At 47.9% G+C, this 18,379-nt stretch overlaps 1 protein-coding gene across 1 annotated transcript; it reads right to left on the reverse strand.

Annotated features, from left to right (window-relative positions):
• Positions 1-1,453: 1,453 nt before the first annotated feature.
• On the reverse strand, positions 1,454-13,997 carry LOC147528697 (kyphoscoliosis peptidase-like). The gene is made up of 6 exons (XM_086611564.1): positions 13,359-13,997; positions 10,491-10,608; positions 9,683-9,800; positions 9,094-9,285; positions 7,610-7,800; positions 1,454-2,772 (listed from the first exon to the last, which is right to left on the reverse strand). Exons 1-6 carry the CDS (start codon positions 13,995-13,997, stop codon positions 1,454-1,456), a joined length of 2,577 nt encoding a protein of 858 aa, XP_086467690.1.
• Between the last annotated feature and the right edge of the window lie 4,382 nt (positions 13,998-18,379).

Consider the following 18,379-nt stretch of genomic DNA (forward strand, 5'->3'; position numbering starts at 1 on the left):
CAACTCTGACTGCTGGCAGCTTTACAGGCTCTGACTTTTCAGGCTGGGCTCTGGATTGTCTGTTCAGCCTCACAGTGAGCAGAATTTTTGCGTCTACGGTTATTCTGAAAGACACACAAGAGAGCTAAGTCACATTGTCCTCTGTCTGTCCAAGTGGATGGCCCAATATGGAGCAGCCAGGACATGGGTCAAAGAGAAAGATCTAAGGATCTGTACATGAATTTTTTCTAGCTCTACAGGCAAGAGTCTAGCCTACGCTTACCATTGCAAGTGCTTCCTTTAGTTCAAAGTAGTCTTTGTGCTTTGTTCTTCAGGGGAATCTTCCAACACGTCAGTGTGGTTTCAGCAAGTTTGGTGTGAAATGTGGATCCTGATACATTAACTGCATTAACTGATCTCCAGGCCTGGAGAAGGTTCAAACCTACTTGAAGTTTTGCTCCAAGTCAAATTTAAACTGTCGGACCTGAAGAAAGCAGACCACGTTGCCCCGTTATCTTTTGCGCAGGATCCAAAAATAACCCACAGCTCTTGTTCCTTATTGCAGCCAGAATCCCCATTTCAAGCATCAGTCCAGTGCAGGCATGGAACAGTATTTCCACTGCGGATCTTCTAGCCCACTGAAGTATGAACATCGAGTTTGCTTTCTGTAAGTTGGTCTTTGTGGTGCCTTGCAGCGTGTGCCAGAGTTTAAGAGCAGAGCTATGTGTGCTTTCTGTTCCGTGATTAGATGCTTTGGCTACAGAGCTGCTTCATTGCCTGTTCCCTCTCTTAGTTTCAAGCCCTCAATGCTCTTAAGTATACATATCCACATGTCATCCTTGATAGTGAAGACCTGGAAGATATTTTCAAGATGTAGCTGATAAAATACAGCATCTCTCTACTTCCTTTCCCTTTGCCTCTGTCCAAGCACAGAGTCCCTCTGCCGGGAGGTCTCACTTGCTTTACTATATATTTATGGTTTTAAAATCTTGCTGCCATCTGAAGCTGTTGACTCCAGTTTGGGCTTTTTCTTTTCTTTTTTTTCTTTTTTTTTTTTTTTGTTGTTGTTATCCTCTTAAGAGAAAGAAACTATGTGGGTTTCCAAGTTCTTGAATAAATGTCAAATAAAACATTCCAAACAATTATTCTAGCTGGTAATAAGCAGTGAGACATCCTTCCTGTAGAGAATCTGAACAATGGTTTCGTCTGACAGAAGCAAAATATTAGGAGCCTTCCATATGTTGGTGCTGATTTAAGTGGCGGCAACATCTCCGAGTGGGACAGGAGGCCCCAGCAAGTATCTGGATATCCTGCAGGAAGAAAAGCTCTGTGGGTAACACCCAGACTCTCCCCAACATGCCATAAAGTTCTGGGAGTTTTCTCCGTGTCTCCTCAACACTCTTCAGTTTTGAGAGCGTTTGCTTCCTTCCCCGTTTTTTTTAATCCATCCCAGCACATCCAGCACTTCCGTGGCTTACCCCGAGCACCCCAGGGAAGCAGGTGAGCCGTTCTCCACCTCAAACACCAGGATGACCTCCAGGGAGGAACAGTGCTGGCTGAACTTGGCTGCCAGTTTGACCTGCATCCCTGCGGCCCCAGTGAAGACATCCCCTTCCCAGACTGTGTTCAGGGTCTGCTGCAACACCATCTTCTCTTGCCCAAGGACGATGGCTTGGTAAGCTTTCGGCACCTTGACCCGGAACCGGACCCAGCTCTGCTCTCGGAGCACCCCCGTGCGTGGCTCGAGCAACACGCACCCTCTCCTCCACAGGCTGTACACCCTTGGGAAGGGAGGCCAGCTAGGATCAGAGAAGCAGCGTATAACGTAGTCACAAATATGGACAAAGTCCTTGCAGTCCTTGCTTCTCCCAAAAAGCCCCACTTTGTAGACGCCCGACTCAGGGAGCACAACACACACGCTGACTTTAGTCCTCAGGTGGGTGACCAGGACGTACCTCTCCAGTGGGTACTTGGCGCTGATGACTTTGTCCTTACTCAAGCTGGCAGTCACCTCGAAGTCGGCGGGCGTGTGGAAGGTGATGTTGCACTTCCCCAGCTTGGTGGTGATGATGGGGGCAGAGTGGCTGGGGTTGGAGAGGCCATGGCTGCTGGAGCTGATCCCACTCCCGCAGTGCATGCTCAATCCCGAGGGGAAGAGTTCGTTCTGGTTGACAGGCCTCAAACAACGAATGAGGAAATTGGCCACGTTCCTGAAGGTGCAGCCTCCTAAATCTTTCACAAACATGGAGAGCCGGTAGTAACCCTGGAAAGGGCAGAGCACGTGGCAACTCAGTTTCTCCTCCTGGGCTTGAGCAGCCAAGCATTTCTCACTCAGAGCAGCATCTAAGTCTTCATGAACCAGCTCATACATGGCAATCAAGGGTCGAGATGTCTGGAGAGTCAAGAGCAAAGTTCCCTGTGGAGCAGTAAGTAGCTCCCCTTTGTGGCTGCTTTCCTTGATGCCAAAATCTCTCGCCTTTTGGTGAAGGCCCCAGAAATGAAATGGGTTTTCAGGTAGTTTCTCTCCATTGTGTGGGTCCAGACATTGGATCTGATAGGAGCACACCCAGTTGTATGAGTCCTGAGAGTCGGCGTGGCGCGCGAAGATCATGAGGTCAAACAAGCCCTTGGTTGGGGGAGTTACCTTGATGGTCATGTTGTTCTTGGACACCGTCATCATCCCATGAACTGTGCCCATGTCCTCTCCAGTTGTGTTGCCCTCGAGTTTGGAGAGCTGGTAGGTGAACTCTGTTGGGTGGGTGCTCCCCAGCATCACTGACACCTCCCCACGGGCTGCAGAAGGGTGAAAAAACACCTTTTACAACCCTTTCATCAGTGGTGTAACACATTCCCTTTTGCAGCATTGACCCAAATCATCTGCATGAGAAAGACCTGATTCTCCTCCTTTTGCCTGTACCTGCTGAAGGACCTTAGCAAGACCCTTCTTTACCTTTTACCATTTCTCTTCCCTTCTGAAAGAGAAATGATGATGCCACTAGATCTGGAGATGAAGGAGACAGGTACAAATAGTTATCCTTTGGGCCCTCAGACACTCAAAACTAAGCTAATGATGTCATACACAGGGCTAAATCTCACATGACTTCTGGAGCTGAAGTCATTCCTCTGAGCTGCAGGTTTTATACTGTGGCGTCAAACTGGCAAAGCAGCTGGGAGGATCAAAATATCAAAATCTCCTGGCTGCTAGGAGATCCCACATCACGGCCACATTTTAGGAATTAATTTAATTTTTCCCATTATCATTAATAAAATATTTTTTCTAAATTTTGGCCTCACCGAATCACAAAAGTCCACAGGCTTCTGGCTTGGAGTGTGCACTGACCGGGGAGCAGGGGAGAGCAGGAGGTCCAAAGGAAAGGTGCACTGATACGGGTATCTGGTGGTGGTACCACGGCTGGTGCGTAAGTGCTGGGGCTCTTTCCCAATGACTTTTGCTCCTTGGTGGACATAAGCAGTCTCCTGCTCAGGGCCACCACAGACCACCCCAACACCTCCCCAGCAGCAAACCAACCTGCTCCCCAGGCAGGCTGCAGCAGGACTCTTTAAAGTCATCTGAAGCCACCTTTGCACCCAGAAATGAAGCACCTTCGGGGAAGGTCACCATGGAGAAGAGCTGCGGTGGTCTTGGTTTCACCTCCACCCTCCATGTGCTACGTCTTGCTGCTTGCAAACTCATACCGCAGTAAGAGAGGGCCCTTCCCAATGCAGCAAGCCCTCCCACGGGATTTCCATCTGCTCTGGGGCAGAAGGGGTGGTTGGTTCATTTTGCAATGGAGATAAGGCAAGGTTTCACAAGCCCTAGAGTCTTGGCCCTGCAGAAGACAGGACCATCTAACCAGCAGACAGCAGGCTCCTTTCGGCACGTGGCGAGCTACATCATCCCATGTGAAGCCACAGGTACTGGAGCAGCCTGGCTAGAAACCCCTGGTTTAATGGTATTTTATACCTTTTTTCCTCCAAGTATAGACGAAAGCATGAGAAAAACAGCCACAGAGAACAAGACTTTGAGTCCTTTGGCCCTTGAAGGATCCCAGAGTGCTTCACAGAGCCTGGCACTGGCACACAGGCGTACTGAGATGTGTGCTTAAACCCACCATCCTCGAGGTCTGTGGAAATTAAGCCTGCTCTTTGTTCCCCAGGGTCCCTAAATGCCCGAGGGTGGCTTGTCTCACATCCAGAGTGTGGCTGCTCCTCATCATCCCATCCTCACCACATTTTTCTGGAGAGAGGGGAGTACCGAGCAATGGCACCACGGGAGCCCACAGCTGGTATCAGCACCCGTGCTGTGCGCAGCGTTCATTTGTTTTGGGTGCTAACACAGAATGACAAAAGACTCCAGATTCATGCCGAAAAAATTATGCCTTGCTAATTATTAGATTATGAAACGTGTTTCATAATCTAATGAATAATGGGGGGACGACTTTTTTTTTTTTCCTTTTTTTTCCCCCCTGTTTGAATCTGGATTTTTTCATTGTTTGCCCCACAGTTTTTGTTGGTAGGTTGAAACAGAGATGTGAAAAGAATGGGAAGGCTGGGTTTTATTTGTGCCTTGCCTGTTAAAGCTGTGACTTGGCTCACACAGTAAGTGCAAACAATTCTCTCCTGGCAAGTGTTCAGTGGAGACATTACTGATGACAGACTTTATTAACTGCAGGTTTGCTTGTTATTAAATTCGCTCTATGCTAGTTTCCGAAGCTGCTGGCCTGGCCGGCTGCATCGCATTAGGATCTTTAGGAAGAAAGAAAAGAACAGAACATTGTCTGCAGCGCAGCCAGCGATGACGAGATAGGGAAGCCAGCAATGCGTTTCGCTTGGGGAAGGAGACCCAAGGAGGTAATTAATGGCTACGTTTAAAACAAACATTTATTTGTTTTATTGAGTTAATTCAAGCCATGCGCTAGAGATTCCTGGTTTTCAGGGAGGCCAGGTGAAGCTGGGGATGTGTTCCCACGGCAGCACGCTCGGTGCTGCAGGAGGTCAACGTATGTTGTATTAATTGTTCAGGGCGGGGGGAAAGCCACCATTAAAGTCAAGGCATGTTTCTAATTTCTCAAAGCCTTGTTTAAAAGGCTTCCCTTCCCCTCTCCCACCCTGGCTATTGTATCTACGGCATGCCACCGCTGACTGCCTTTCTATTAAAAAAATATATGTTATAAAGTCTTAATTCCTTGGGACTGAATGCCCTTCATCTCTGTGGTTACCAATCCTAACAGCCCAGGCACTGTTAGTAATTAAAAAGGCTGGGCTTTCAGAAGATGAGTGCCAGGTATTTCCTGAAAATCAGGTCCCTTCACAAGGTGTCCCACCTTCAGCTCCCATCAGATAACAATTTGTAGGAGGAATCTGGGCAGAAAGCTTTTTAAGCATTTTAAGCAGATGGGAGCTGCTCGAATACAATAGAGCAGGAACTGATCCACAGTAGCCAAAGAGGGAAAAAACAAGCAGATTTTGCACCAAAGATCTTGAGCGTGTTTGCACCGAGATTGCCTTAGATGCTTAAGTGTACCCTGTAAGGTGATGGCTTACTTCCATCAACCTAGAGCAATATAACCACAGCTTTGCATCAACAAAAGCAGACATCTGGTTTGGTTCACAATCTGGGTTTGCAATTTGGTGTTTTAAGCACAATTCTGATATGAGGTTGGCCGTTGAGGCTAATTGCAGTAGTTAAACTGCTCAGGCTAGGTCCAGGAACGTAGTCCTTTCCCTCCACAAGATAAGACATTCACAGGGGGGAAAATAATGGCTTCTTTTTTTTTTTTTTTTTTTTCCCTGTTCTAATGAAAAAATCTCATTTCATTTCTGTTTTGGAGGAAAAACGAAAACTGTACCTGTAGCCCAGGTCCCCCAGCGAGTTTTGTGGTTGAGGGACAGGGGTTCCTCCAGCCAAGGGGTTGCAAAGGAGCGATGTAGTTCGGATGTGCCAGACAGGTTTACTTCCCTAACATCTCTCCCCAGGTCTGTTTTGGCTCACGGCAGCTTGTGGCCAGCAAGGATCCAAAGCCCTGAGCTGCTTCTGAGCTCCATCCCTATGTCTTTTGGCTATCAAAAACTGAGGGAGGGAGGGATGGGAGAGAATAGTGAAATGATTATTTTTCCTCATTCTTCCCTTTGGGCTTTTCTACCACCACTAATGATATTTGGTAGGAGTCTTTGTTTTGCAATTTATTGCTTTGGTACACAGATGAAGGGACTGGTTGGACTATTAGTCTTCTGTTTTTCCTTTGAGACCGCAGACGTTGTGTTGTTTAGTTGTCTGCCTTGGAGCCTCCCTGATGACCTGGACCTGAAAGAGGTTTCTCCAAGTCTCCATTCCTGCATTTGCCACATAGGTGTTGTGTGACCTTGAGTAGAGGTAGGCAAAGTCCCCTCCCCAGGGTGGTCTGAGGTTCTGGGGTGGAAAAGCACCACAAGATCTTCACATAAAAGGCATAGAATCATAGCATGGTTTGGGTTGGAAGGGACCTCAAAGATCATCTAGTTCCAACCCCCTGCTGTGGGCAATGACACCTTCCACTGCAACAGGTTGCTCAAAGCTTCATCCAACCTGGCCTTGAACACTTCCAGGGATGGGGCAGCCACAACTTCTCCAGGCAACCTGTTTCAGTGCCTCACCACCCTCAGAGTGAACAAGTTCTTCGTTATATCCAATCTAAATCTCCTTTCTTTCAGTTTAAAGCCATTGCCCTTGTCCTATCACTACATACCCTTGTAAAAAGTCCCTCTGCAGCTTTCCTGTAGGCTCTCTTTAAATACTGGAAGGCTGCTATAATATCACCCCACCACATCATCAACCTTTCAGGTGTTCCCAGATTAATTTGATTTCCACAGATCACCTGCCACTCAAAAGGTGTGTGAGAGCCTGTTGCAGCAAAGCCCTAGCACCCTGGAAATACTGGAGGAGTTCGATTTCTGGGTAAGTAATAACCTCTCAGTCAAAAGCTTTATGGCATGCCTTGTCTGTCGTACAGTACAGTCCTTTTTTGTAAGACTGACAACTGCCCTCAATCTGAGATTGCTTTATCTCGAGCTTGCTGCCTTGATAAAATAAACTGCAGGAAAAGTCCATACGATCTTGGGACCATCCAGGGGAATGGATTTACAAAGGATGTCTAGGTAAAAATAAGATTGTTTTGTATCCAACCTGAAAAATCATCATAAAACTACAATCAAGGAAAAACAACTGCAGCCCCTCCCTTCATTTTCAAAAAAAGGGGACATGAATGTTCCAGACCATGTTTTATCTGGGAGTGTCCCTCCTCAATTAGTGAACACAATGAGGATCGTATCTCAGGTATCTTGAAGCTATTTTGCTACTGTTGGTGAATTTAGATGGGCAAAGACAGGCACGAAAGGGCTTAAGTGATTTGACTCAATTATCTGCAATTTATGAATCCTAATTCCCAGTTTACTAATCACAGTGTCACACAATGGCCGTGATTCTAGAAATTGCTTAAATGTGTGCCTCTGCTCTAGTAAATGTTAAACACATTCTTAAAAATAGACATATGGGCCATATTTGAATGGGAAATGTTTTCCTCAACCCAAGCTTATTTCTTAAAAGCAAGTGAGCTCTTAGATTACCAGGATTTAGCCCTCACTTTACATTTACCTGTTTTGAGGAGGGAAATGTTTGGAGAAAGGAGGGAGAGCTGAAGTCTGAAAAACTCCGAAGTTTTAAAAACTCTCTGCTCAAAGTCTTCCCAGGAGACGGGGTGCTGCAGAAGCTGCCATTGGGGGTCCTCTGGCCAGTGAGTCTCAATGAAGTGCTCAGGGTCAGTAAGGAAGAAAAAATCATCGTGCCTGCAAGGTGAGAGGAGAAGATACCATGGAAGGAGCTAGAAAACCCTTAGCATCCTGAGTGGTCATAATGCACTGCTGTAAGGGAAGGGAGCTTCCTCCACACCATCAGAGCTGCATCAGCTTCAGTGAGGGAGGATCAAGCTCTCACTTGGCATTTCGTTTTCTGCTGCTCTTATTTTCTCTCTATTTTTCTTTTACTGAGATGTCCAGAGCTGAAACTGCTGTTCCCAGCCTTGTAGCAGACCTCTTCCAGCAACCAGTTAAGATGACTCTTTGAGCTGCAGAGAAGATGATAGTTTTACTGAGTGGTTCCTCTACCAAGGCCTGGTACTTGAGGCTATATTTCAAGATGATGTCTGATCTTGGTTTAAAGTTTTTCCAAGAATTTACATATGATTTAAAATTAAAAAATGCACCTTGGTTCCAATTTGAGTGTGCCTAACCTGACTTTCCAGACATCGCCCCTGCTTAGGCTTGCTGAGTGGGTCAACTGCAGATGTGTGCTTAGGCTCGTGTTGGGGTTGTCCTGTGAAGCCCTGTTGCATCTGATGACCTGAAGGTTTTGAGGACGCTGTGTTGAACCCACAAGAAGCTGTCATCTCTGCCTGTTGCTCTAGGTGGTGTTTCATTCTCCTCCTCCTCTTTTCCCTATGCTCAGCTAAAAACAACCCACACTCACTGGTGATTTAAACTGTTCTCAGCAAGATAATTACCTACTAGAAATTCCACAATTATTTCATTATGCGTTATTAGAGAAAAAATTAAAAATGCAATCCCATAATTCAGTTAATGAAAATTATTAAATCGTACAAATAACTTTCATGAGAGTCGTTATTTGCTTAGCATGGGCTGAGAAATCTCAGGTAATTACATATAGAACCACATAAGAGCAAAGTTGCTGTGAAAATGAGGATTTGTTGCTTCCTAAGTGACAGTCATTGCAGATTAAAAACAATTTTGGGAGGTGAAGCTGCCACCTGAAATGTGTACTGTCCCAGGTCAAAGAATAAAGCACTTAACATAGATGTTTACATGTAGAGGGTCCACGTTTGCATGAGGTCCCTAAACAGCCACCACAGGTGAAGATGAGGAGAATGGCTCTCTGGACCTTCTGCAAGTAGCCTCTGGGGGTGTACCTGAAAAAAGGGGTGCAAGGCCTGGTGAACCGAGACATTAAAGGATCTATTGGAACTGTTGGATTGACTTCTGGGGAGTCTCTGAAGTCAGGTTAAGCCTTGTTCATTCATGTTGGGGACCGTGTTTCCAGCAACAGCCAGGGAAGGGGTGTCTCACCTGGGCACGAACAACCTGCTCTCTGTATCCACAGTCCCTGCACCCCAGCAAGCATCCAGGAGGCACCACTGTCCTTCCAGCTCCACCGCGTTCCACATGTGGCTGCTCTTCTGCTGCTGGCACCATCGGCCTCCACGGGAGCCTGGGCTCCGGCCAAACCCCGGCACCTCCACGCAACTCAAACCCGCCTCCCTGTCCAGGGAGAGACATCAGGGGAGATAACTGCAGACCAAACTCTGCTTTGTGCTTGCATTCTTGGAGAGCAACCCAACCTGTGTGGTAAGTACAGCCTCCTTCTTCTTAAATCCAGGGCCCCACTCATGCACATTGTTGGCCTAATTCAGCTTTTATCCAGCCCGCTGCTTTCCCCACAGCTACTCCCAACCCTCATCCCTCATATCTCTGGTTCTGGTTAATTTATCAGACATATATACTCCTCCATCCAAGTAGAGGAGGAGGGAGGCAACTGCTCTGCCAGGAGATGTGGTGGATAAATGATGCTGGTTTTGTGGCCATCCCCCAGCCAGATGTATGTCCCCACCCCAGATCTTCAAGGGAGCAGGAGAAGAAAGTCCAAGGTGAGTTTTACCTGCACATTTGCTGGCATAAACGAGCATAACCAGAACACACAGCTCTTCCCGTTTGCAGGACCTGCTCTGGCACGTGGATCTTCTGAGACAGCCCCAAGAAACCATTCACATCGTATTCTAGGAAAGGGAGAGAATACCATGTAATTTCAGACCAACCTAAGGGCTTATTATTTCCAAAATGATCCCATTCCTTCTCCTGCCCAACCCTATTTCTCTGCCGACCCACCCTGGAAGCCATGACAGCTCTTCTATCCATCATTATTCAAGAGTTTGACAATCGCCCATATGAGCAAAGCATTGCCAAAGCCTCGGGGGAGTTGGGTTCCCAGCGAGTGTCAACAGCCGCTGCGCCACTTGAGCGAGGTACAGCGACCGTCGTATTGTCTTGCACACATGGATGTAGTAGGCTAAAGGAGCACGAAGTGGCTGCATTGTGCCGAGGTTCCTGTGTCCCCAGATGACTGCTGCCAGACGTAGCTCAGCCTCATCGAATTGGCATTATCAAGGAAACAGCCTCTGTTGCACTGAAGCTGAGTGGAGGTGGATGGGTTTTACCAGTGTCTCTGGGGTCTGGCATCCCAGTGCCAGCAAAACAGGTGTCATGTCCAGGATGGAGCGTCCTGTGGTGGGAACTGGTTCCTACCCCAGGCGCTTCCCTGAAGTCAAGAGGGTGACATTTCAATCCGTGACTGCAACAGGAATACTGTGGAGTCTCTATTTTGCAGGGCACGAAGAGCCCAAATCCAGCAGGTGGCATATGAAGAAAGGGCTTTTCGCGTCTCAGCAAAACCATGGGACCAGACTTACCGATGTTGTGGCAGAGCCAGAACCATATTGCCCGCACCGTCTCCAACTTGCTCTGGGATTTGGCAGTGATCAGGGGAACAATGACCTGGACGGACAGCCCGGTGTACCTGGATTTCAGCTGCAATGGAGAGGACAGGTGAGTTAAAGAGAATCTGGGTGTCACCGCTGCGTGGGTGGGTGACCGCTCCACGTGGTGGACTCGCTGGAAAGAAAATGTCACCACAAAAACCATAAAGCTACATTTTTTTTCCCCTCAGAATTTAAAATGTAAAAATAGTATTTGTGGTAGAACAGAGTGTTTCCCCAGGCATGGTTCTATAAAAGCCTGAGGGCTGGAGGAGATGGAGGTGGCATTTCCCATTCCTTCGGAGCAGCTGGTTGGGACGTACAGTGCCATTGCTCTGGTGTCCTCTCTGTCCAGTTCAACGTGTCCTCTGGCCCAGAAGGTCTTGTCCTGGAGGTGGGTCTCTCCAGTGGTGCTACTCAGCAACAGTTGACTAGGAACAGTGGGTTTCCAGCCCTGCATCAATTAATGTCTCAGTGTAGAAGAGGACCAAACTTGTGGCTCAGATGCTCTTCTTGAGGCTCTGAAACCTCACTCTAACCCATGCACCAAAATGAGTGGTACGAAGATTTTTGGCCCTACCACTAAAATGTCTCTAACTTTTTAATCCATACTTGACCCCAGAGAAAGCCTTTCTGACCTTTTCCTCCCATTCACGCATTGGCATTTCTGGGCTCTTCCCTCCTTTGTGATAGCACAAGCATTTTTAGCAGCAGGTTTTTCTTTCACTGAGTTAAATATAGCCCAGCTCATTTCTCCAGACTCCTGCCCCTGCTATTTCATTCTTCAATGACTTTCCTGCCCCAACCATCTGTAAGATAGTTTCACATAGATGGAAATTTCTTTCTTTTATGCTTGTGGGAAACGTTGCATTTGTAACGGCCGAAGATTTTCCTTGGGATGCGGGTTTAAAAATGACAATGCAGCCAGGAGAGCACCTATTTCAAAATGAGGGTTCTCCTGCTGGTCCGTGGCATTTCTGTCGCGAGGTTGTTATGAGTGCAGCTTCTAGGCAAACAAATAATATGAATTAGTCCCAATAAAAAAGTAATACTCGGCCATTAAATATCCAGCTACCTGCTTCCCTGTTGGCACATCTTGGTCCAAATTCAGCCCAAACCTATGCTATTCTTTGTTTCGGTCGGAGATATCCCTGTTCCTTGCAGGGGGGTTGGACTAGATGACCTTTGAAGGTCCCTTCCAGCCCTAACCATTCTGTGATTCTGTGAGATGGTAGAAAGTAGGTCCTAGACTGGGAGTCGCAATGTTCCCAAGTAATCCTGTTCCCAAATATGCCTGAGGACCCTAAAGAAATGAGTCAGAGCATCTTGTGTTGCAGTAGCTGCTGGCTCCACCAGAATATTTGGCGTTGATGGATGGAACCGTTTTCCCACAAAAACACCCAGGCAATGATCCTGCCAAGACTTTTTCACATGGTTAAGGTGGATGCACACAAACAGTCCACAGGCTACTCCTAAGTGGCCAGGAAACAGGTTCGGCTTTGCACCTGCATTTCCTGGGGCTCTCCCATCAAACACCTTCTTCCTGGGGACCGGCATCAGGGCGTGGGGAGTGAATGGGGAGAGGGGACAATCCTGTATCCCCACAGCACCATTGACCAAGCAGCAGCCGTCACCAGAGGTGCAGTACCCTACTCATAGGTGGTTGGTTAACTGCTCTACTGCTGCTCTTGGCACCAATGATTCGTGGCTAAGAGGAAGAGACGAAGTGCACCAGGTTTTAGTGCAGCTAGCACTGCGAATAAACAGGGAAACAAGATGTTCCCATGACTCCCCACTGTCTTAGAGGTATTTTTGGTTGTTTATTACCTTCTTTTTCCTATCTTCCGACTTCCTCCCCTTCTCTTTTTAATAGACTAGGTAGACTCTGAAATCCTCAAGCATCCTTCTTCCCAAGGGAGATTAGCCTCGGGCTAGGTACAAATTACAGGTTTCAACAATAACGGAGAGCACAATTATTCCTTATGCCTCTTCACTCTCGCTAACGAGTTGACGTGTGAGCTGCGAATGCTGCATTGGTTCAGTGCTCGCTGCTTAGACAAATTGTGCTGACCGTGGGGGAGACATTATGCCGACAGCGCATGGTTCAGGTAACAGGAAGGAATGACAAAATTCAGAGCTCTTATTCCGGGCTTCTGAGCATCCAGAAACTGGGAGCATCATATAATGGCAGATTATATGAGAGAAGAGGACTCAACTGACGCTTTTTACTTGAAGAAAAAGCAGGACTTGGGCTGCCACAGATCTGAAGGGGTTGGTGGATATGGTCAGACTGTGTGGTTATTGCTGGCTCCGTGTGTTTTTTACGCAGGAAGCATGCTGGCTGACCATCTCCCAGCCTGCGCTGCCTCGGGGCATACTGTAGTCTGAGTCCCTTCCTCTCCTCCTTGTACCCTTCCTAGAAGGGTTTCCAAGATCCCTCTACCGCACTGGAATCCTGTTTGGGACCCTGAAAAATCCTGTCTCATGATGAAACCAGCCCTTTTTCCCAGTTTTGTGTGATGAGCTGCAGCTACGCACTGGTGCTGGCTGGAAACAGGCAGCAGTGGGCCCTGGGTGAGCAGAAGATCTTCAGAGGTAGCACAAGTGATCTTTGGCCATGGTTAGGACAAATTCACAGCCCAAAGCCTTGTGAGATCTCTTAGTTTTGCTGTAAGGCACCACCTTGTCATTGCTGCCATCAGAGCATATGGTGAAAAGTTGAATGTTAGGATGTGGATCTGCTGATGGCACCATCTGCTGATGGCACCATCTATGTTCCTACTGAAGGACACTAGGACCTACCTGCTGGCTGATGTGTAGAACGTGGCTGTCTACATGGCTGAAAACCTTTGAGTCAGAGAAGAGATCTGTCTTGGTCTTTCTCTGGGGATTTTTAGCCTGCTTCTCTTCTTCCAACCTGCTAAGACTTTCCTTGGGAAGGAGGGCTGGAGAGCTGCTTCCTGCAGTCACTGATGACTTCTGCAGTAGCTTTTGGAAGGTAGCCCTTTCACTGCTGCTGTTAACTTTATTTGCCCAAAATGTGAAAACTCCCTTGGAGGGGGAATGCTTGGACTCATCTCTTAATTCTTGAGTGCTGGAGACTTTCTTCAGCACCCCCTCCTTGTTCCTGTTTGCGTTGGTGACTTGGCGGAGGAGTTTCTCTGAGGTCTTGCAACCAGTTTCTTCAGAAATGCGTCCCAAGGGAAAGTTGCCATTACAGACATCTGACATCCGAGCTTCCCTCCAGCCAGGTAAGGTGTTTTCTGCCTGGCATGGTGTCGCGTTTTCTCCGTGGTTCCTGGGATGGGTCCGTCTCAATGTGCTTTGGGTGGTTTGTTTTTCATGGTGGTTGCTATTCCTGAAGCGATGGGAGGGAATCAGCTCATTTGCTTTGATAGCCTGGGGTTTGGATGACTTGTCTTTGTCATAGCTGGTCTTCATCTGTGCAGTGGGTAAGAGGGTGAAGGAACCATGGGGGCCTGCTGATGGGAAGACGGATGATTTTTTTCAAAAGAATATTGTACTCTGCACAGATGCTCTCTGTATGGTTAATTCCAACAAATCAGGATTTGTTCAGCTGGATTTAGCCAAAAGTACTGAGTTTTTCCTGCTTCCAGAAGTAAGGTGGGATGGCAATGACACAGAGAAGCCCTTGGCCTGTTTCCAAGTGCAAATACATGTGTTTTTTGATAGTTGGAGATCCAATGGTGGGCTGTCAGCAGTTACATCTCTGCACTGGAAGGGAATGGAAAAATTAGGGTTATTCCTTTTGCAAAGAAATGGCAAGGAAATATTTATGTGTGTTGGAAGGGTCTGTAAGCGGGTGCAGGGAATGAGTGGGTGCCTCAGTTTCCCTACACGAAATAGGATTAAGGCCATAGTATTTCTTATCACCTCTAGAGCCAGGAATCAAGGAGAACAAAGAATTAATATAATTAGTGTTTTGGTACTCTGGAGAGGTACATCTGCCAGAAAATCTTTCCTTTAGGAGGACCCCAGCTTCCACCCAGTATCTTTCTGGTTTGCTCAGATTCACTTCTGCCATTTAAGTTCTGCAGAAAAATGTAATTCTTTGTAGCCTCGCTTTACATTTGAAAAATAGATGTGTTGAGTGAGAAGGCTGAAGGAGAAAATACGTGAAAAAGTGGAAGGAAAAGTGCAATCCAGGATTGATGAGGTTTTGGGGTTAAAGCGGTGGGCAGAGCCAGCTCTTGCATGCCCTCAACATCTGCACAGCGCTCGCTCGTTTTATCTTGGTTTAGCTTCTACTGGCTGTTGTTGTTTTTAATCATAAAATGACTATTTGTGCAACGCAAACAGCAGAGCCTGCTGTGAGCCACTTCAGCGTCACCCAGAAATGTCACTCTCCATATTCATCCAGCCTCTCCCATGCAGAGGCAGACCCAGCTTTTCAACAGCTGCACTGGAGCGCTGGCCTCGCTCTTCCAGGAAAGCAAGATGTCACTCATCCCTCTCCCTGCCACCCTGCTTTTTCCCCTCCTGGCTTGGGATTGAGGCTTGTAGAGGCAGGACAGCCTTGCCCAAGAGGTAGAAGAAATCATGACCACTCCAGGCTGGCCAATTTATTTGGGTTTTTTTTCCCATTAACACATGTGTGTACATACAAACATTGAGGGGATGCAAACAGCACCAATGAGTTAATCCAGCGCTGGATGCTCAAACAACCAGAGGATGCCCCAATGTGAGGACATCCCTGAGACATGTCCTGAGTGCATGGAAAGTTCTTCTTTGCAGAACAGCCATACTGGAGCCCAGACTGCCCCACTGCCATGGGGTTTTTGCACAGCCCACTGAGGCTGTACATTCTCTATTTACTTCCGGACCACATCTGAGACCAAAGAAACAAATTGAACATGTCAACAGCTGGGCACAAACAAGTTGTCCTTGTGCATGTGAGCTGCAGTCGCTGCTGGGCTGATCTCCCATCCCCAGGCGCTGACACCTGCTGTCATGGCCAGAGAGGGATTTTTCCTGCCACTTTCTAAGTGAGCAACAAAAGCCCTCTTCTGAATCCTTCACCGTCATTACCTGACATGAACCTGGGCATGGTAACTCAAAAAAAAAATAATCCCAGCAGGTGCCAGGAACCCAAGGCTTTCTCCGCCTGCTTTGGCAGGCTTTGCTCCTGCAAAGCATAGCCGATGTCAGAGGGATTGGGGGGCTCTAAGCTCAGTTTTTCTACAGCTGTACTTTCTGAACACAACCCTCCGTGCTGCCTTCCCACATGGCACTGGAGAGGGGAGTAGCTTGGGACTGGATTGAAAGATGCAGCTTCGGCACTTAGCCACCGTCTCAGAAACACTGGGAGAAATGAGCTATCTCCAGGTGACTGAAAATGTGAAAATCCTCTCTTGCCCAGTTTTATTTTTCAATCTGAGCACTTTTTCTTGTGTTCAACCCAAATGCTTCATTTCAATTCCGTGTCACTTCTGTATTTATGGCTTCAAAAGAAATCTAAGCACAAGCACCACTTTGACATTAGCCCAAACAATTTCCTCTCCCTTAACGTGCCTTAAACACGACGCTTCATATACAAGCCCAAGTTCAGAAGTCCCTAAATCACTGGGAAAAGAGGAAAACAGGGGACTGTTGCTTTCTTACTTTCCTCACAGATTTCATCCCTGGTGGGAGAGGATGAGTCTTTGAGAGCACTGATCTCAGTGCAACCTCCACTTGCACCCACAGCCCCTTCCCCATGTCCCATAGTGCCCCGGAGAGGATAACGCATTAATCCATGAAACACCATCTTCGGAAGAGATGTTTCAGCCTGGAGGTGCCATTGCAGAGGGCTCGGGGAGAGATGGGAGAAGAGCTGGCTCCTGCTGAGATTTGAAGAGGAGAAGCACCCCGTGCCTTCCAGGGGCCGTTGTGCTACCAGCAGGCTCTCGACTCGCGTTCCCAGGCAGGCATTTTGGTCTTCCCTGACCACACTCTGAGCAGATAAATGCAATTTTAAAATACTCCGGGTAGTATTATCACCGGCAGCTCTGTGCAGTTTCATTGTTGGGAGTACAGGAATTTATTTGCCTCTATAAGCTGTAACAGCAGCAGCTTACAGGTGCAGCGGGTCGAGTGGAGAACCTCCACAAGACAATCAGAGAGAGATCGTCTGACATCTCTGCAGCATCCCTCCCATGGTAACCCGCCTGGTGGGGGGAGGAGAGGGGAAGGGAAATGCCGTGGGGAACACTGAGTTTGTAAAAGAGCTGTTGGGGCGCGGAGAATTTGGAGCGAGGAAGGTGGAGATGGTCAGCAGATAAGGGAAGGACCACGAAGAGGCCACCAAAGTAGAGCCATGCTGGACCTCGGCCACCCCGCTAAGTGCTTTGTCCTGCTAAGGTACAGGCAAGGAAATAGATGGAGCTGAGGGAATAAATGCAGAGAGGTGACAAAACCCTGGGAAATGATCTCCAGTGGGTCTGTGCGGTGGCGAGTGTCCCTGGAGAGTCTCGGAGCAGCGTGCAGGAGGGGCTAACGGCAGCGCCTTTGAGAAGTGGGATTGTTGCTACTCACCCTGCTCGTGACGCAGCCGTGGCTCCTCACTGTTTGCAAAAGGCAGCCCCCATCCCTTTTATACACGTGCCAAATCAGGACCGTCTCTTTTTTTTTATTGGCACCCTGCGAATGTCAAGAGAGCTAAAAATACCGTAAAGCGTTGATGAACGCCTTAACATCGCTGCTGCCAACCAGAGCCTCTGCAGACCTGGCACTGCCGCAGAGCGTGGGGGCCAGGCTGTGTTTACAGGAGGGATGGGGAGAGATAAGAGGCTTTCCCTTATCAGTGGCCAGGCTTTGGCAGGGCAGCAGTGGCTGGCTCTGCCCGGCTGGCTCATGTCCGTCCCCCCTGCCAGCAGGACGCAGTTCTGCCTATCAGTTTGGTTGTTTCTGCAGGGTTGCTCCTGCCTTCTGCTTGTTTTTTTTCTGGGCACCTTTTGCTGTGTTCTCATAGTGCTTTGAATTTCACCGTCTTGGCTTTGCCCCAGTGGGGAGCTCGTAGGGAAAGCCAAGAGCAGAGTTATCCAGCAAGATGATGGAGTTGTCCTCTCTCCCTCTCTGCTCCTTTGCATGGCTTAGGCAGCACAAGGTCTTACTGTCTTGTGAGATGCTCATGAAGAAATTCACAATGCCTTTGCAATCATCTGCCCCGAACTTACTGCAGCCCTGATTTTCCCACTTCTTCTGCAAAATTCCCTGTGCCGTCTAGCTGCATCTGCAGGATTGGAGAAGGAATTTTTTATCCTGGCTTTGCACAGCACATGGTGCTTTGCAGCCCTTGTCTTTAGCTTGGTACCCTGGGAAGTCCCCAGTGCACATTGGGATTAAGAACACTGCCTCACAGAGGTGTCCAAAAATTTGAAACACAGATGTTGGAATATTGTTCTTTATTATTATCTGTGTTCCACTAAGTGGCATCATATCCCTTGTTTCTGTTCACTCATCTTAACTCTGCCTCCATGTATTGAAATTTTTCTTCATCAAACAGATAGGAAATAACAAGGGAGGAAAAACATTTGCCAACTGAATGGAAACGTGTTTTTGGAAGAATTTTTCCTAGTTTTTTGGCTGAAAGTGAGGAGGAAAAAAAATGAGAAAAAGATTACTTTGGAAAAGAGGAGAGAAACATTTTATTTGACTCTCCCCAGACCTTAGCTTCCCCCCAGCTCGGTCCCTTTACTCGAGGTCAGGAAACCACAGCCTCTCGATGCTGCAGGTTCTCCCAGCTCCACTCTCAGAGAGGGGCTGGCTCTGCTTTGGATGCAGTGGACACCACACCCCACTGCTGGAAAGCACAACGTATCATT

This window comes from Tauraco erythrolophus, chromosome 5 (assembly GCF_009769465.1).
Source record: "Tauraco erythrolophus isolate bTauEry1 chromosome 5, bTauEry1.pri, whole genome shotgun sequence".
Taxonomy (NCBI): Eukaryota; Metazoa; Chordata; class Aves; order Musophagiformes; family Musophagidae; genus Tauraco; species Tauraco erythrolophus.

What these genes read in the sequence shown, in the direction of transcription:
- LOC147528697 (XM_086611564.1), bottom strand. Translation starts at nt 13,997, where the DNA reads ATGAAGACCAGCTATGACAAAGACAAGTCATCCAAACCCCAGGCTATC. An exon ending in TTCTACACATCAGCCAGCAG is followed by an intron (nt 10,609 to 13,358) that starts GTAGGTCCTAGT and finishes TCTCCATTGCAG; the next exon opens with CTGAAATCCAGGTACACCGG. An exon ending in AGCAGGTTGTTCGTGCCCAG is followed by an intron (nt 7,801 to 9,093) that starts GTGAGACACCCC and finishes CTCACCTTGCAG; the next exon opens with GCACGATGATTTTTTCTTCC.